Below are 20,431 nucleotides of genomic sequence, written 5' to 3'. Positions count from 1 at the left end.
CTATATTTTATTTTGATGAGATTTAATAGTATTGATTAAACATTTGAAATAATGTATCTATATGTCTTAATAGTTTACGTAATTTTAATCAGAATATAGCGAAGAATTCTTTATAATATCATTAATAGCAAAACACTGAAGTTCATTCAACCTGAAATAACGCCTAAACGTATCATCATTCAAATCGGAACCAGTGTCCAAAACTCGCCCTTATTTTCGTAAGATACAATGTGACTTTCAGATATTTCTGGCTTTAATTTTAGGCCTACTTTTTCTTTTCATTAACGAAATATGTTCATGTAACTCCATTTCCTCATCGTCTGAATATTCTGATTCAACATAGCGTTCGTACGTAATTTGTAAAGTACGACAATATACTTACAGGTTTTATATGGGTAAATACATAACCTATAATATTTCCCCCAACGAGTGATTACTATAATCAGAAAAATGCTTTCTGCATGAAGGCAGTGCATAGATGATCATAGCGAGGTGTGATCTGTGATAGCGAGAACTCGCCAAGTGTGTGGAGGAAGGCTCTTCGCCTCTTTCTCGCAACACATTCTCGCTGGCGAAAACTTTGCAAATGTGTTACGTGCCTTAATTATGAGGTGTTTTGCAGGAAAATTGAATTACATATGTAGTTATCTTGTCCATGGAATTGGCGATGGCAAGATGAGACCGAGGATTTAAGATCTGCTTCTTTTACTGGCGTTCACATTATGATCAAATTTAGGCAATGACTGCCATGCAGAACTAGATTGACCGAAGTTACTTATCAAGTCATGTGGAAAATAGCAAATAAAATTATTCACGATGTGTTTTTGTTCTGTAGGAAGGGAATTTATCGCATTTGGAAGTGACGGACATGAAGACGGAATGCGTGGACCAGAGTTATGATATGAAATCAGAGATAAAGGTTGAAAACATCACTCCAGTGCCTATCAGCTGTCCTATGGTGAAAACTGAAGTTGATGACACCATACCAGTGCGTGTTAACTCTCCTACTGTGAAAACAGAAGTTGATGTAAGTAGTTCATTGTCAATATTCACATATTACAATAGCGTGATTTTAGGTACGTCAGACCTATTAACAGTCTCGATTTGTATTGACCGTTTTTACTTTTACATATTGTTCACTGCTTAGACGGTTTTCGTTTTACATTTCAAATAAAATAATAAATCGCTATTTTATTTCTGGAATCTAACAAACAATTATCTCGTATACACTGAGACAATTGTGCCTAGGATTAGATTTCATATCATCTTTCAGGATTTGTTAGTTTGTATTTATTAATCAGGGAGTTAGTATACCAGTTATTGAATGATGTGTTCAAAGAGATGAAAAGGCTTATACAAAACTCACAAGATAATTGGAGGTCCTCTAAGTTTATTAAGAAGTAATTTTGTAGAAAAATAATATCGTAATAATACTTACTTACTTACTGGCTTTTAAGGAACCCGGAGGTTCATTGCCGCCCTCACATAAGCCCGCCATTGGTCCCTATCCTGAGCAAGATTAATCCTGTCTCTACCATCATAGCCCACCTCCCTCAAATCCATTCTAATATTATCTTCCCATGTACGTCTCGGCCTCCCAAAAGGTCTTTTTCCCTCCGGCCTCCCAACTAACACCCTATGTGCATTTCTGGATTCACCCATACGCGCTATATATCCTGCTCATCTCAAACATCTGAATTTGATGTTCCTAATTATATCAGGTGAAGAATACAATGCATGCAGCTCTGCGTTTTGTAACTTTCTCCATTCTCTTGTAACTTCATCCCTCTTAGCCCTAAATATTTTCCTAAGAACCTTATTCTCAAATGCCCTTAATCTCTGTTCCTCTCACAAAGTGAGAGTCCAAGGTTCACAACCATACAGGACAACTGGTAATATAACTTTTGTAAATTCTAACTATCAGATTTTTTGACAGTAGACTAGATGACAAAAGCTTCTCAACCGAATAATATTCATTTCCCATATTTTTTTGCGTTTAATTTCCTCCCGAGTGTCATTTATATTTGTTACTGTTGCTCCAAGATATTTGAATTTTTGCTCCCCTTCAAAGGATAAATCTCCAATTTTTATAGTTCCATATTGTACAATATTCTCGTCACGAGACATAATGATATACTTTGTCTTTTCGGGATTTACTTCCAACCCTAACACTTTACTTGCTTCAACTATAATTTGCGTGTTTTCCCTAATCGTTTGTGGATTTTCTCCTAACATATTCACGTCATCCGCATAGACAAGCAGCTGATGTAACCCATTCAATTTCAAACCCTCTGTGTTATCCTGAACTTTCCTAATAGCATATTCTAGAGCGAAGTTAAAAAGTAAAGTTGATAGAATGTCGTAAGAATAACAATAATTGTAATAATGTAATAATGTCGCAACTTGTTTGACAGAACTTGTTTCACATAGAAATTTTTTTATAATTATAAAATCGTCGATTACACCGATTCCTACGGACTTCAATCTCCGAAGTCTTCGTTATCGGTCACGAAACTGATCTTCTCTTGTTTTATAGGATTACACTTTGACGACGAATTCCAGGATCCATAGCTGCATTCATTTGTCGTTATGAATCTTCAGAATTCTAAGCAACAAGTATATTATAAATTAATTTGCATTTACGATGATTAAACCTTTATTTTCTTTATGTCAAAAGATGAAGTCGTGTTGGAGGTTATGAATTTGAATCTTATAAGACATTGAACAGCAATATATATTATTGCAATATAAAAGTTTTTTTACTGTATATTTACTCAAGATATTCCTTGCAAATTCCGGTTAAGTGTTTTGCACTCTATTTATTTATATGTGAAATGCTCATATTTTCATAGTTACAACTTTACTACATACCTTAGAATAAAAGCAGATATCTCGAAATTAAAGAAATACGTACAAAGGAAGTAACAAAATGCAGTTCGTTGCAACCAATTGGATTTTGTGTAAAAGTCATTATAACCTTACTTAAAATTTACATTGCATTCACTAGGTTTGAATAGTGAGGTGTCTGACATATTGACTCTGTTTATTATTTCCTCACATTTCCAGGAAGATTTGTTGAATCTTGACACAGTTCAGCAGGAAGAGAAAGTGGAAGTATCGTCAGAAGAGGATGAAGTGTTGTCAGAGAGGTCAGTGTACTGTGATGGTTTAGTTTCTTCCATTCCTATAGAAATTCATTTAGTGACGACGTGGAAAATAATTTTTATGAAGTATGGTAGTATTTTTTATCTGCTATATTTGTGTGGTTATTGATCTTGGTACTGAAATGACGTAAGATTCACTAAATTACCAATGCCATGGCAAGCAACACACAACAACTACTGCTATATCTGCGGAATTGCAATTCTGCTGTCCTTCGAGAACCATGCAATCCCTGTGCATTGTCCTAGTCAGCTCTTTTTCGCGCTTCGCAAATTTAACATTTGGAGTTTATGATATGTTGAAATTCAGCATTAAATTCTAAAAAAAATTTCGTACCGGATTTAGATTTCTAACTAAAATAGTGATTGAGTTATTGCAAATTGAATATTTGTCACGAAAATGAAGGGTTTTCGGAAAACAAGCTCTAAAGTGTTACATTGTTACCATCAATACATTTTTACATATTTAAGAAACTTTTATATCGATATCAGCGTCAATAGGAGAAACTAACCTATAATAATTGACAAAATACGGAAATCGATATTTTCGACTCCAACCATCCATTTTGCTAGTATTGAAAATTTGATTTCTCTACTCGCTCTCCACATCTCGAATATATCAGAATACCACAGTCTACTATATACAGTCACGAAGCTTGGGGTGATTTTTTCCAAGTCACGCGATAGTTGCTAGCCGCTTGGAGAGCTGTGAGTACTAGAAACAATAGACTGTGACACAGCCATCCTGATCTAATACAGGCCTTAAGGCAGGCCATGTAACTCACTTAACCCGATCACGAAGGGCGGCGTTTCAACCATATAAATTAATTGGAATGCATAAGCAGTAACATATGTTTCTCTAAAATGTAGCGTAATTGCATTAATAAAATTTAAAACAATGATTATGACACACTTCAGATATAATTTACTTGCGAGTTAAGATGTAATATTATTTATGGTCTGAAAATTACGTTGTTCGTATGTGTAATACCTGCCTTTATTTCGATTAAATATTGCGAAATTCTTGTACATTCATTTATGCACCATTCAATAATTTTCAATTCCACCGTACGGATATTTAGATATGTTGATATTACAGGTTATGTTTACTGTACCAGTTGCCCCTTTCTGTCCAAATTTAGCGATCTCCAATGCCTTGCCATTCATATGAAAATTATAGGTTATGTTTACTATATTTAACTTATATTCCTAAATTCGCAATCATACATTATAATTAAGCATAATATCATGTATGATACCCCGGACATTCAATTTGTCTGTATTTTAATACTAAAATTGAGTACTGAATTATTGTATTTATCTACTACTTAAGAGTTGAAGTAACACAATTGTACGTACACTAATTTCATAGGAGTGGTATGGTAAATGTTTTGTCTAAAATTAAAGGATCGTTGATGTTCTAAATTGAAATCACATTATAAATTCTTTTTTATTGAACCTCAAAATAGCTTCCATTCTAAACTTGAAATGTTGACGCGAACAAATTATGTTAACATGTAAAATTCTCTTCACATTAAAATAACACAGTTTTGTAATTATTTTTGCAACATATTATGCAACAAGAAGTAAACGGAACTTATAACACATTACACTAAATAAAACTTAGCAATGATACGCAATAAAGTTATGATATTTCACTGAACTCCATACACTGAAATAGAAAACCCGAACAAACATTGCGGCCTGGTCTAGATAGAAAAGTCATTGTCTGTGCCGTATTTCGCATTTTTGTGAAAGGTTCGTTATCGGTTGTAATAACTGTAATTGGCTAAAATACAATAATTTGAATAATAATATGGGACAAGGAGAGTTTTGTAGTACTATAAATTGTAAGAAAAATAGGTTAGAATTATCCTTCCGAAAGATCCAGGAAGGTGAGTTTATAGAATATAATATATATTTTATGAAAACAATATATAAACCTTACGTATTTCATATTTCAATAGTGGAAGGAAGGTGTTAATTTTTTCAAAACAACACGATATCGAAAGTACAATATATTTTATGGTGTGCTAGGGAAAGAGTCTGTGATGAGGCGATAGTAGCGATCCTGGTGGTGAGCAACTATCTATGGATGCATATTTCAACTGTTTACGTTTGCATATTTAGTAGGTATTAAGCTTCGTGACTGTATATACTAGACTGTGAGAAAAACGTCAGGCGGTTTCAGACACGATCGTTCTGAAATTACTATTCCTGTGCGACACTCAACCTTCAAAAGTTAATCGACATGAGTGACGATGTAATTACAACTATATTTAATTGACTATTTCGTTTATATGACGTCATTCCATTTTCGACCAATAAAGTGTAATGAAATTTTGAATTCCAACCAATCACAGTCACTCTTAGCGATAATTTTTGCAGCTAGATTTATCGCTGTCAATTTATCGCATGGTCGTTCTTTTGTTTAATCGTTGTTGCCAACTGTTTCCCCGTAAATTGATGATCATGGATACATTAACGTGCAACTACACGGTTAAACTTTTCTTTCAACTTTAAAGCAATGAATGTAAGATTGATATTTAATATTAATTAATATATTTACGCAGTGAAGACGACGTTCAAAACGGCGCACCATGTAGACACAAAATCTTCTTGCATCTTAATCGAACGTACCTTTTAAACTTGATTCTTTCAATATTCTTCCCTGATTGCACGCTTACGCGATTGGAATATTGAACTGTGTAGATGCAGCTTTAGTTCCGTCACACACTACAGCGAGAATGCGTTTGTCGAGCTATAAAAAATGATTTCGTGTAGCACTGATTGTAACGGTCGAATTAAGACACAGCTGACAATGGTCGTGCTTCCACAGGTAACTTGACCTATATTGTAGCCTATAAAATTTGTGTTTTGTGAATGAAATGAAACAATTAATAGAAAGTCAGATGTTCAAATTTATGTAATATTATCGCATATCAAACCCAATGACCTTGCATAGTAATAATAAGGTCTTTGATCAAACTGCCTTCCGTATGCGTAATAAAATTCGTGTTATAATTAGCCCTGTCTATACAGAGATGGCTTCACTGTGTAGCAACATGTCTTGCTTTGAATATAATGCATTGGTATATAGCTGTCCCCACTGTTACCGTTAAATTAATTTATGATTTCAGCAGATAATGGAAATGTATTTATGTTATAATAGTAAGAGAAAAGTGCAGTACATGTAATTGACATTGTTTAACCTGTATTTCGCTTTTCGCAATTGGGATTACTGAATATTAATATCGAATTTCTTTATTGCAGTAATCGATATTCATCTACGAATATTTCAACTTCACAATGTCTGAATAGGTTAAGTATTCGTTAATATAGAATTATTAACATTTTGTGAACGAAGTTTAGGGATATATTATTTACATTTTTATTTTATTCACGAAGCAGTCCTAATAAATGCCACTCGAGGCCTGAGATTTCCTACACTATTACACTTTTGCTACGTCACGCTACTTTTGAACAATAAAACGGTACGAAAGGACGTCTTTCAACCAATCATGCGTGCTTATCGCACAAATTTATCGCGTCCCTAGCATGTGTTTATTTTTATCACTACCCTTGCATTTGTTTCTTTGTTTGCCAACATTTCAAACTGCACTGGTCTGGACGTCAAAAAACAGAAAATTACAAACCACTCCAGTCGATGCACGGCACTTTCAAATATGACTCGCATTGGCATTCAAGAACAAGAATTAATAAAGATCACTGGCCATATATGAAGACCACCATTCGGAAATTCTGAATCAGTTGAGGGTTACACCAGCGAATAGGGATTATAAAGAATGGACACTTCGCGTCGGTACCTTTGATGTAGCTGGACTGATTTCAATGACCTTCAAGCCAGCTAGAGCGTCAGATTCTGCCTTCTCCCTAGAGTTGGCGCTGACATCACACCAGCTAGCAGTCGACACAGCGGAAATATAACACATACAATTAATACATCTAGGTACATTATGTACTCAAAATGAATTGGATCCATAAAATAATAAATCCGTCTTAACTGTAATGTCTAGACTCTAGAGTTCCTTTATAATGAGAGTTGAGACGTTGACCCCAACAACAATTAAAATATGTAATGATTTGATAGCGCTGAAAATGGAAAAACAAAACTCTTACGAGAAGTAAAACCATATACCTATATTAGATTATATACAAATATTAAACGAATTCGATCGTAATTTTATAATGTATTATATTATTTTATAATATAATTTATGATATGTGAAATATAAAATATTATTATTACAACTAGTCTGTCACTGAGAAATAAGGAAAAGCTGTTAACTTGAATTTATTTGAAGCAAAGCGTTACTGGCTTATGCAATAAGGTAGGCGATGTTTGGATCCTGTATCTTAATTCTATTCTCAATTATTATCTTAGCGTATGCTCGATTACACTACCTCTAGCGCTTGAAAGTGGAACTAGCCGCTGGCGCACAGAGAAACAAAACACAGGAAAATTAGCTCAGTGTCCATTCTTTATAATCCCTATTCGCTGGTTACACCATGTACATCAACGTGTTCACTTCTTTTACGCACACGTCCAATATAACATCAACTGAACCACCAACCATTAAAACATTCAAATTTGAAAATTGTACTTTCATTTCATCATCCCTAATTAAAACTTTTCTAATACTCGTTTATATTATTTAGGTTAAGTTATAGCTATATGATATTATGGATAGTCACGTATCAGAGATTGTTTAATACTAAGATTTATTGAAAATCATCTGTCAATTGACGTTGATTACTGGGATCGGGATAATTGAAGTGGAATACAACTGTTTTTATTAAAATGAAAGTGAATCAACGAAGCCTTCTTGACTAGTAACCGTCCACAGAGTTGAATGAAGATTCCATAGTTGGCACAACTGATACCAACAGCTAATAATAACACACTTCTGCTATCTACTAGCGTAATATTTATAATGTTGAGATTGTACAATTTTGAAGACACTTTCTTATTTTCGTAAGTCAATATTTTATTGTATTGGAGTACTTCGGTACTTGTAATCTTTATATACTTTCTTCTAATCGTGTAATAGTCAATTAAATCCCACTCGAGTTTTGATTTCTCTAGATAAATCTGCTCGTGTTCGACTCGCAGATTTATCGATAGAATTAAAACCTCTAGTGAGATTACTGTTGATAAATCCACTCGCTTCAGTTTCGTGACATTACTACAGATAAGTTACAACTATAATACTTATTCGGAACGCAAAAGTAGATTTGCAAGCGTGTACACTCGCGAAAAATCAAATTACGACACAAAACAATATCAGAAGAACTGTATTTAAAAGTCATACAATTGAAAATTGTGTAATTTACTGAATCTTGATCAATATCTGGAGAATATAAGAAAACAAAAATATAACATTAAATAAGATATATATAAAAAGAGATTGTACCAATATCCAGCTAAATTAAAGCAGACGCTTGTGCAGACTCTTATTATGCCTCATTTCGATTATTGTGACGCTTTATTCAGTGATCTCGGGGTGGATTTATCCCAGAAACTGCAACGTGTTCATAATGCGTGTGTTCGTTTCATTTGTAAAGTCCGCTACTATGATCACATTTCGCCTTTTTTCTACAAATTATTGTGGCTCAGGTTAAATGAGAGGAGAAAGTTACATTCCCTTTCTCTCTTATACCGAATTTTGCACACCTCTACTCCCTCCTACTTATCTGTCCGATTCCACAGTCTTTCTCGGTATCATAACTTAAATACTCGGTCACAATATGATAACACGCTAGAAATACCACTCTACACATCATCTCTTTATTCTTCAGCTTTCACTGTTGCTACTTCTTGTCACTGGAATTCTCTGCCACCTGAAGTCAAGGGCTGCCGAACTTTAATTTCCTTTAAATGTAAATTAGAAAAATATCTTATGATGCGTTGCCATACCTAACGCGTTGCAAATATTTAATAGAATGTGTTCCACTGTATTTATTTTTTTTTTGTTTCTTATTTTTATTATCTAAATCGTGTTTATTTACCACTTAACGCCAATATGTATCCCACTGTGTTGTTTTTTTATTATTAATCTATTTTTGTGTACGTTTTTTTCAATTCTCGGTTTCTGGTTTAATTATGTAAATCCTACTTAATTGTAATCTAATACTAATGTGTTTATTTTTATTTTTACTGTGTACATTTTTTTATTAAATTATCGGCTTATGTTTTTATGTGATTCGTATTTGATTCTAACAATATTAATATGTATTTCACTATGTTTATTTTATTTTATGAGGTAAATTTTATGTAACTACCTCTTTTGATCTCATTATGTACCTAAATTGTATCAGTATGTAATTAATTAATTCCGATCCAGTTTTCTGTTCAACTGTGTAAGCAAGTTTTAATCCTGGTTGAGTGTAAGAGAAGGTCTTACGGCCTTAACTCTCCCAGGTTAAATAAAGCCATTATTATTATTATTATTATTATTATATATACATGGTGTTTAAAAAATACGGGGCATAATTTCAGGTATGTATTTCCCACATGTAGACAATCAAAATAGTTCATTACAACATGTGTCCGGAAATGCTGTATTTCCGAGTTATGGCCTTCACAACATTGAAATTCACCGGAACGTTTTTCTTTCCGCGGGTCATTGCCGTCAAAGGAGACATTAAGAGGGCACTCTGACAGGTCATTCCGAGGCGAAGGTTACATTCAGTGTTGTGTAGGCGTTAGACTGTGCGACATGTATTCAAATCAAGAGCTGGCAGAGATACACTTCATGTACGGTAAGGCGGACGGCAATGCTGTGCTGGCTCGTCGTTTGTACCAGGAGAGGTACCCACAGCGACAATGTCCAGATCGGAAGACATTTGTACGTCTCCATTACCGTCTGTGCGAGTATGGAAAATTTAACTCTCCTGGTTTGGGAAGGGGACGACCAAGATCTACAACTCCAGAAGTACAGGAGGAGATTCTGGAGGCTGTGAACATGACTCCTTCTATCAGCACACGAAGGGTAGCGTTGCAAGTCAATGTTCCTCATACGACTGTCTGGAGACTGTTGAAAGAGTATCAATTGTATCCTTATCATTTGCAACGTGTACAGGCCCTGTCACCAGCAGATTACCCTGCACGAGTTAGGTTCTGTTAGTGGTTCTTGCAGCAGTGTGGTGTAAATCCGAACTTTCCTGCCTTAGTATTATTTACAGATGAAGCACAGTTCACGCGAGATGGCATAACAAATTTCCACAATCAGCATGTATGGGCGTATGAAAACCCACTTGCAACTGTTCCATCTCATCACCAGGTGCGGTTCTCCCTCAACATGTGGGCCGGTATCATTAGTGATCTATTAGTTGGACCCCATGTACTTGTAAACAGACTTACGGGGCAGGCGTACACAAACTTCCTGGAAAACACCATACCTCATGTTTTAGAAGACACTCCACTGATCAATCGTCAACACATTCACTTCTTGCATGATGGCGCTCCTGCACACTTCAGTCGTATGGCTCGCCGGTACTTGGATCGAAGGTTTCCTGATCGATGGATAGGTAGAGGTGACCCAATTGCTTGGCCTCCACGCTCACCTGATCTGAACCCTCTCGATTTATACTTGTGAGACCATTTAAAATCATTGGTTTATTCGTCTCCGGTGCCTGATTTGGAATCCCTTCAGAATCGATTTGTGGCATGACCTGAGGACATACGCAATACTCCTTTAGTTTGGGATCGTGTTCGCAGGTCAGTGAGACATCGATGTGAGGTCTGTATTCAAGCAGGAGGTGGACATTTTGAACATCTTCTGTAATGACAACGACCTGGGGAAAGAAAAACTTTCCGGTGAATTTCAATGTTGTGAAGGCCATAACTCGGAAATGAAGCATTTCCAGACACATGTTGTAATGAACTATTTTGATTGTCTACATGTGGGAAATACATACCTGAAATTATGCCCCGTATTTTTAAACACCCTGTATATATATGTATAAATTAATAATTTCTCCGAAATTGATGGGTACGATTTATCCAATGCAATTTTCTAAAAAATGACACCAAATATCCCCAACAGAAGGTATGAAATCCAAGACACCAAAAAGAAAAGCGCATTATCGTGTGTTTTGTCTGTTGTGTGTTTGTGGGTGACTAAGTTTGTGTTATGTTTTTATCTTGTCTGATTAATTATAGTGGATACTAATAAATTGTCATATTCATTACAGTATTGTGGATAATGATGAGATGATTCTGCCACATGAAAGCTCCGCAGTTGATGGTGAAGAAGACAGATGGACACAGTGTAGTAGCAACAGACCAGACTGTCCGAACATTAGCGACGAAAGCCAGAATTGTCACAGATGTAATATTTGCAATCAGATTTTTGTAACACCGGAATCTCTGAAACTCCATTCCCATTTACACACTAAACAACAGTCATTCAAGTGCGACGTTAATGGAAAATGTGCCTCAGCAACGAAAGATTTAGACAGACATGGGCGCATACACACAGGCGAAAAGGCTTTTAAATGCGAGATATGTGGAAAGTTTTTGTCGAAAATGTGTTCTTTAATCACTCATTTACGCATACACACAGGCTTAAGGCCTTTTAAATGTGAGATATGTGGAAAGTGTTTTTCAACAAATGGAAATTTAGTCAGACATGCGCGTTTACACACAGGCGGAAGGGCTTTCAAATGCGAGGTATGCGGAAAGTGTTTCTCAACAACTGGAAATTTAATCAGACATAAGCGCTTACACACAGACGAAAGGCCTTTTAAATGCGAGGTATGTGGAAAGTGTTTCTCAACAACTGGACATTTCGACCAACATGCGCGGTTACACACAGGCGAAAGGTTTTTGAAATGCAATGTATGTGGAAAGTTTTTGTCGAGAAATGAATCATTAACCACACATGAGCAGACACACAAAGGCAAAACGTCACTGAAATGTGAGGTATGTGGAAAGTGTTTTTCAACAACGGGATCTTTAAACAAACACGCGCGCCTACACACCGGTAAAAAGCCATTTAAATGCGAAGTATGTGGGAAGTTTTTTTCAGAAGGGGGAAATTTATACCAACATTTGCGCATGCACACAGGCGAAAGGCCTTTTAAATGCGACATATGTGAAAAGTGTTTCTCAAGAAAGAGCGATTTAATAAATCATACTCGCAAACACACAGGCGAAAGGCCATTCAAATGTCAAGAATGTGGAAAGTTTTTCTCGACACCTGGATCTTTAAACAGGCATTCGTACATACACAAAGGCGGAAAAACATTTGAATGTGAGATATGCGGAAAGTTTTTCTCAACAACGGGAACTTTAAACAGACATGTGTACTTACACACAGGCGAAAAACCATTTGAATGCGACATATGTGGAAAGTTTTTCTCAACAACGGGATATTTAAAGAAACATGCTCGTATACATTCAAGCGAAAGGCCATTTAAAATGTGAATTATGTGTAAAGTGTTTCTGAGGAACGGAACATTTATACAGTCATGTGCTCATACACACAGGTGAAAGGCTAATTTAATTGCGAGATATGTGGAAAGTGTTTCATAGCAACGGGAGATTTAAACAAACCTACAGCCATAGACACAGGAGAATGGATATTCAAATTCGAGGTATGCGGAAAGTGTTTCTTAGCAGCGGCATCTGTAAGTAGAGATGCTAGAATTGAGAAATGTTGGAGGCATTAATATACTATGTGTGTGTTTGCAAATTATATTCTACAAGCGGGAAATCTCTACATTAACTTCCGCCTCTACAAAGCCATGTCAATTTTCAAATGCAATTTCTCCGGAAAATATTTCTCAAAAGTTATAATAATAATAATAATGATAATAATAATAATAATAATAATAATAATAATAATAATAATGTTTTATTTTCGCTGGCAGAGTTAATGCCATAAGGCCTTCTCTTTCACTCAACCAGCCTTAATCAATACAATACATATTTAACTTACGAATATTTACATTACACTTAAAAGTTTCTCCAGCAATATTCTTCAGTTAAGTTGACGACTAGTAGACTACGTATGTAGTCCACACCTGTGGAGTAACGGTCAGCCCGTCTGGCTGTGAAACCAGGTGGCCCGGGTTCGAATCCCGGTCGGGGCAAGTTACCTGGTTGAGGTTTTTTGTGGGGTTTTCCCTCAACCCAATACGAGCAAATGCTGGGTAACTTTCGGTGCTGGACCCCGGACTCATTTCACCGGCATTATCACCTTCATATCATTCAGACGCTAAATAACCTAGATGTTGATACAGCGTCGTAAAATAACGAACCAACTACGTATTTATTTAAATTTAGATAAAGCTATAAGGTAAAGTAGTAACTTAATTTATGAGCTAATTTAATTCAATCAATTATAATTAATTTGAGGTTTCAGAGAAAATATATATATATAAATCTAAAATATATATTTCTATAATGAGAATATTAATGTAATTGCCATTAGAGGTTTTGTAAATCTATTTAGAGCAATTAATGATAATAATAGAAATGGACAGATGTTAGTTTCATTATAATATGTAATAAATATTAATCAGCAATTAATTTGTTAAGGGGAGAGGATGGTATTTTTTGGTGAAAAATGAGTTAATTTTCAAAAAACAAAAAAATTCTTTAAAATACTCTGAGATATGTGTGGAATACATAGCATAACATTTTGTGGATATTTGTGCCCTTATCGGATGTTGAGTCGCCATTTTTAAACCTCCTGCATTATGGATTTTTAAATCACTCCCCCACTTTTATTGTTGTTTCCGGTAAATTAAATTAAAAAAAAAATACTTTAAAATACCCTTTGATATGTGTGAAATGTATTGCATAACATTTCGTCGGTATTTGTGCCCTTATCGGATGTTGAGACGTCATTTTTAAACTTCCTGCGCTATGGATTTTTAAATCACTCGCCCGCTTTTATCGGTTTCCAGTAACTTCATTTTTTTGCTACATTGCCAGACAAAAATGGATATAACTTCTGAACTGTTAGAGATACATGCATGAAATTTAGAACACACATTCTTTAGACTATTAGGAAACTTTTCTCTGTAACAGAATTTTGTTAATTGATTTCATTTTAAAAATGCGTCCGTTTGTTTGGAAGAAAAGAAATCAGAAAATTGTTATTAAATTTTAATTGTTTATTTTACAAACGTAGGAACTAATTTCAAAATTCTGTTACAGACAGTTTGTAGAACATTATTTTGCAAATACATTGCAAAACATTTTTTGAATCTATCTTTAAAAACGGTTTAGATATATTGGTTTTAGTACAATCCTGGATTGGGTATATATTTTTCAAATTTGGGCCCCCAAATATATATATATATATATTTTTTGTCAAAATATTTTTATTTGGTTGAGTTGCCACAGCTATGAGCTCTCTACATACAAAAAAATTAATATTTTACACTAAATAGGAAAAAAGTTTTAAAAAATACCATCCTCTCCCCTTAAGTAAGAATTTATGTAATTTTGACTAAAATGAAGTTATTGTCCAACAACCCCTGGTGAGGTAATATTTACACGCATACTAAATGTTTTTTAAAGAGAAGCAGCCTTTGAAGTAGGCCTAAAACCTGTTGGATTCTATGAAGAAATATGTCGAGAAGTCGATAAGCTACACTGGCTCAATTGGGAATCTAATATAATATATAATGTATGAAATATAGCGTATTTTCCAAAGTGGTCGCAGAAATCAGATGGAGGTCGTGGACGGAGAATTTAAATTAGCAGTCAGAGCCCGCAGCCTTTTAAAAATGTGACCCTAAATAGCTGATAGACCAGTCGTATGGTCATGAAAATTGGCAGAGAGCATCATTAGACCAAAAATGAATTTTTAAAGATAAAAACAAACAAACGATTTTTTGACCAAACATGAAAAAATCTCACGTCAGTGTATCATTGGGGAAATTATACTGAAATTACTAACTTCCATATTTTTAAAGCGAAATTCACAAAATGTTTATCATTAGTATATCTGGTTAATAATAACAGGTGTATAAAATTTCGTCTCTCTATAATAAGTGGTTTGCATTTTATTAATAACTTAATAGAATAATATTGTATTGCTTCATACAAGTCCCTTGCGTCACAATTTACATTACTTTTTAATTGATATTCACTTATATGATTCTTTATATACATTGGAACAAACATTATTATTGGATTTTTTTTGTACAGCGAATGGGTAAATTAGTAGGAAATTTTATGGGTATTTATTTTTTATAATAAAACTAGTACCGGTAATTTTCTTATTAACTTTACAGCAAAACCCTATAATTAGCTTTGATTCCATATATGTAAGGATCCATATAAGTGAAAATCACTTAAGACTAATGCCAATTGTAGTGCAAGCGACTTTTTATATCAAGTGGTTCAATATATTTTAATAAAATGCAAACCACGAATCATAGGCGGATGCAATTTTGTACACTTGTCACTATTAAGCAGATATATCAGTGATCAAAATTTGATGAATCTAGCTTTGTAAGTATGGTAGTTATGGATTTCACTGTTCTGAACTCTTAATACTAATGAACAGGGAACGGATTTATATGGACTAAAAATATATGAAATATGTAAATATATATGTAGTTATTTTTACCAAAATATGGAATTAAATATGGATTTTTACCAAAATATGGAATTAAATATGGACTTAAAATTATAAAAAAATGACTATGTACGTTAAATATTGGTACATTTTAATCAAACTAAACAAAAAATATAATGGACGTACCTTATCTTCCAATGTAGTTTCAACAAAACACAATTTTTATTGTCTGTTACCATAACAATAGGTTACAAACATTTCTTTCAAGTGCTGAAAAGTGAATCTTCTTCTATTGTCTCTGAGGATAGATTTATACTGACTAAAAGAGCGTTCAACGTCACAAGAAGTAACTGGTACATAATTCAATTTCACAATGTCTGCTGGGGATAAGTCCAAGTTAATCTTCACTGTTGATTCACCACTCATCACAGCAACAACCTTTTGTAGTTCTTCATATCCAGGGTTTTTTGAAAGTACAGTGTCCACCTTAGCTCTTACTGCATCTGCAACTTTACCTCTACCACGATTCAGTTGTTCCACAGTACTATTTATAATTTCAAAACTTTCAGATAGTGAAAGGTGCCTATTTTGGAGACTTTTGAGCGTTTTTTTTTATGATGCATGAAAATGTATGCTGAATGTGAGCTAAGTCATTCTTCACACTTATGTCACAGGTAACTGTTTTCGCAGTATCAATTGAGACTGCATCTTCAGAGTCCAATGCAAGGAGAACATTGTTAATAGAGTCTATATGTTCGGCATAATATTCAACTGCTTCTAGCCATGTACCCCATCTAGTTAAAATTGGCTTTGGTGGCAATGGAATTTCAGGGTACATTTCTTTCAACACGTTAACTCTACTGGGAGCTTTGAGAAATACTTTTTTCACTGATGAAATCAACAAATCTACTTTAGGGAAATTGTCTCTGACCACTTCTGCCACACGATGAAATGCATGCGCCACACAAGTAAAATGAGTCAATTTAGGATATACAACAGATAATGCTTGTCCAGCTTTGACCATATAAGGGGCAGCATCGCTAATAAAGAATAACACATTATCGTACATAATACCCTTTGGCCACAGGATACCCATAGCTTCGTTGAACAGTTTAACTATAGTTTTGTTATTGCACTTTTCTAGAACATCACAATGTAAAAGAATTCGTTCAGAATATTGTTCACTTAACAAACCGATAACTACATTACCAACAAGTCTACCTTCTTTGTCGGGAGTCTCATCAATGGAAACCCAAATTGAACTATCTTTAATTTCATCTCTTATCTTCTGTATTGTCTCATCGTAGATGGATGGAGCATACGTCTTCCTAAGTGTTGACTCATCCGGGATTGTATGTTGAGTATATTTTTCAAGGAATTCCCTGAAGACCTTATTCTTTAGTTTGTAGAGAGGAATATCAGCAGAGATGAGAGAACGGCACAGGTCGATGTTAAACTCAGATCTTACATTCGATGTTGTTGGTTGTGTTAAAAACAATTGTCTCTGCTTGGAATTTAGTTGTTTGTTGGCCTGATGTTTACTAGTTGTAATGTGTTGTTGCACCAGGAACTTTTGTGTAGATGATACTGCACACTGACACAAATTACAAAATAATATTTTATTGTCAGTTGATAAACCATCTTCTTTAAATTCTGAAATGTAACTTGTTAGTTTTGATTTTAAATTGACTGAATGACGTACTTTTGGCATATTTACCGTCTTTATAGTATGATTTACAAAACTGAACCTATGTGTACTCTGACTGGCATTTAACTGTTGAGCTGCACAACTGAAGTCTGTTAAAAATTTTAAATTAAATTAATACAGTTTTGTAACTTACTTTCCCATTGTTGATAGGACTGCTAATTTTCAAATAACTCTGATGTTAAAGGGATTACTGAACATGTGTTTAAATCTCTATTGTTGAAATGTATTTTTAAAAGTTAATGGAATTTTGTTTTGTTTTATTGTTAAACCTAATATAATATGGACTGTTTTATATGAAATATGGAAAATATATGGAAATTAACGAAAATAATGTACTAAACTCTAAAATATGGAAAATAAAAGTAGGATTTTTCAACCCTACACATTGTGAAACATAAAGATAATGCAAAATATAAATTATATTAGCTTTATAAGTAAATATGTATTTACATATAAATCCTTTCCCTGCTAATGAACTTCGAGAAATTTCAGTATTGTGTCCCCTTATATGAGGAAGTCGGAGAGTTTACACAAGGAATGCAGTTGGAAATGTTTAGATTCATTGTTATTTTATTTGCAACATTGTTGTTTTAATTTGTTACTTGTGATTTATTAAGTTCTTGCTGCTGTAATACCTGCAACTGTGACGTTTATGAAAGAGTGTATTGAACACTTAAATGTATATTTATACTATTATAATTATTAAATGAAGTTTTTTTACATTAGTATGTTGACTGACAATAATGTTCTACAATGTAAGAAGATCCTTTAGAAGTTTTTGTCCTTCAAATTAAAAATATCTGAGTTTCACTTTAAATATTCCTATCCCTAGCGTATTGAAAAGGAATAACAATGGCGGTCGACTCGGTGATTGCGCTACTCTGGTATATCCACGGACTTTGTTTAATAGGACTGCGAGGCGAACCTAGCGGCAGAAATTGTAATGACGCTTCGACCTCCACTCTCGATAATCGTAAGCGCCATCTTGTGTAATCTTGTAAGCAATGGTACCTACACACGTTCGGTTATCATCCATGATTATTAGGGAGAGGATTCCTATGTAATTAAATATTCTTTTTGCGTGTGATAAAACAATATTAACAAAGTTAAAAATTCCGAACATGAAGTTTCAAGTTTAAAACCCGAATTTTATTTCACATAAAAACACATATTTTCACAAAAAATTATGTAAATATTTTCAGGAAATCTATTATAAACACATAAATCTTGGAGTTTTGATACTTAAATAATTTTTACAAGAACTTTTAAACATTTTAAAACTGAATCTATTATGTAACTCAGAAGTACGTTATCTTTTTAAGAATCCTTGGTTGCTTTGTGTTTCTAAGCACCATGTGGTGTATCCGTGATCCATTTTTGTAATAGAATCGCCTCAAGTTCTGAGAACTGCTAGGTACCATATCAGTGTTATTATTAGAGAACAAATTAATATGGACAAGGAGGAGAGATCATCCCTTTCCTCCGCACAGACAATCTCGCATCTTTCTCACAGTTTTCTACAGCACATGAGTGCGCGTCGTTTAAATCTCGATCAACCGAGTTTTTGTCATAGCTGTGAACTTAAAAATTATCGAATCTTCCTCGAATTTCAAGGCACATATTTTATTTGGTATTTACTTTCAAAAGAAGAAAATGTGAGGAGGACGTTCCTCCCCCGAGGAACCGCTACTGCTGGATTTGCGATTGTTAATCTACAAATAACTTATTTTGTTTCCCGTGCCTGCTGTTAACTAAGTGTAAAGGTACGAGCTGGACATGCAGTGGTGTGTCAGTTTTAAGCCTTTTGACACAGAAAATTAAATTAAGATGCATGAGGAATCTATTGCTCATAAGAATGCTTGCCTAGATTTATCAGTCCTTGGTAGAACAGAGATTAGGAAACAGGTTAGTTCAGTTTTCAGGCAGAATAGTAACCTAAGGGAAAATCGCTGTGTTCTTTCAAAGAGAATTGATCATCATTATCATCAGGCTCATTTTAAGGCAATTATCTACTTTAAAGAACTGTACTATTTTTTTTTCGCCACTTTGAACCGTGCCGTTACGTTTACCACCAAATTTAAGTAAATACACAATGTCACCAACATAAGAAGTTGACGTTGGTGTGTGACGTAGTTGGCGGGAGAAATTTATTTTCTCTCTCTCTCTGCCTCCTTCGTTCTGAACATTACTGAGAGATAGCACCAGTGTTAGCTACAAAGTGTATTTGCGCAAATATATTGCAAGTAGATTACGTGACTTATTACGTGTCTTAGATGAGAGTCTCGAGACAAAACAGTTTTGTGCTATATTTCTTTTTTTCTCTCTCTGTCTACCTCCTTCGTTCTGAACATTATTGAGAGATAGCACCACTGTTAGCGACAATGTGTATTTGCGTAAATATTGCGAGTAGGTTAGGTTAGATTTGGTTAGCTTTGGTTAGGTTAGGTTAGGTTAGGTTAGCTTGATTTCATTCGTCCATGCAGTAGTTAAAATTATATAATATGACAGTTTTTATTCGTAATATTGATAAAAAATAATAGGCCTATAATGAAAGCGGTGAATAATTTCATGGTCCCTAAAACTCTTTTTCGTAAAAGGCTAGGTATTTTTCTATAGGCCAGAAATAAAACAGCAACGCCGTCATAATTACGTACTTCACGCTTTGGCGAACATTAACCGGAAATTTACTTTCCGTCATTTTAATGGTCTTCCGTGAAATACACCTTTTTTCCTGTTAATTTCCTTGTGATAACCTAGTTTATGATCTTTTTACGTCTTCATTTTCTTTTAATGCATTAAAAAAAACCGCCGTTGTACTACATAAAACCTTGAACTTGACTAATGGCGTGATTTATTTAAGAATATAGACGCGAATTTGACTACCACCATTTCGATTATATTTTGTTTTATACGGCTTGGTACGGCCCGGTGACTAGTGGCCAGCGAGTAGCGTCGACTATCGACATTGGTCTGCCGTGGCAGAGCCTTCTTTAGTTACA

At 34.4% G+C, this 20,431-nt stretch overlaps 1 protein-coding gene across 3 annotated transcripts in view; it reads left to right on the top strand.

Annotated features, from left to right (window-relative positions):
* Nucleotides 1-20,431, top strand: part of LOC138692005 (zinc finger protein 665-like) — a 125,865-nt gene that overhangs the window by 707 nt on the left and 104,727 nt on the right. For 2 of the 3 annotated variants that reach the window (XM_069814766.1, XM_069814754.1), the window contains exons 2-4: nt 836-1,027; nt 3,067-3,149; nt 11,379-12,782. Coding sequence is in view for 1 of the 3 variants with exons in the window: in XM_069814760.1 (XP_069670861.1) it covers nt 836-1,027; nt 3,067-3,149; nt 11,379-12,612 (1,509 nt within the window). In the remaining 2 variants the exon portion in view is untranslated. Of the gene's footprint in view, nt 1-835; nt 1,028-3,066; nt 3,150-11,378; nt 13,013-20,431 lie in introns of those variants that run through there. The other variant, XM_069814760.1, reaches the window with a different exon arrangement.

Source organism: Periplaneta americana, chromosome 16, assembly GCF_040183065.1.
Source record: "Periplaneta americana isolate PAMFEO1 chromosome 16, P.americana_PAMFEO1_priV1, whole genome shotgun sequence".
NCBI lineage: Eukaryota > Metazoa > Arthropoda > Insecta > Blattodea > Blattidae > Periplaneta > Periplaneta americana.
The sequence above is the reverse complement of the archived record's forward strand: the minus strand, read 5'-3'. Positions and strand labels throughout refer to the sequence as shown.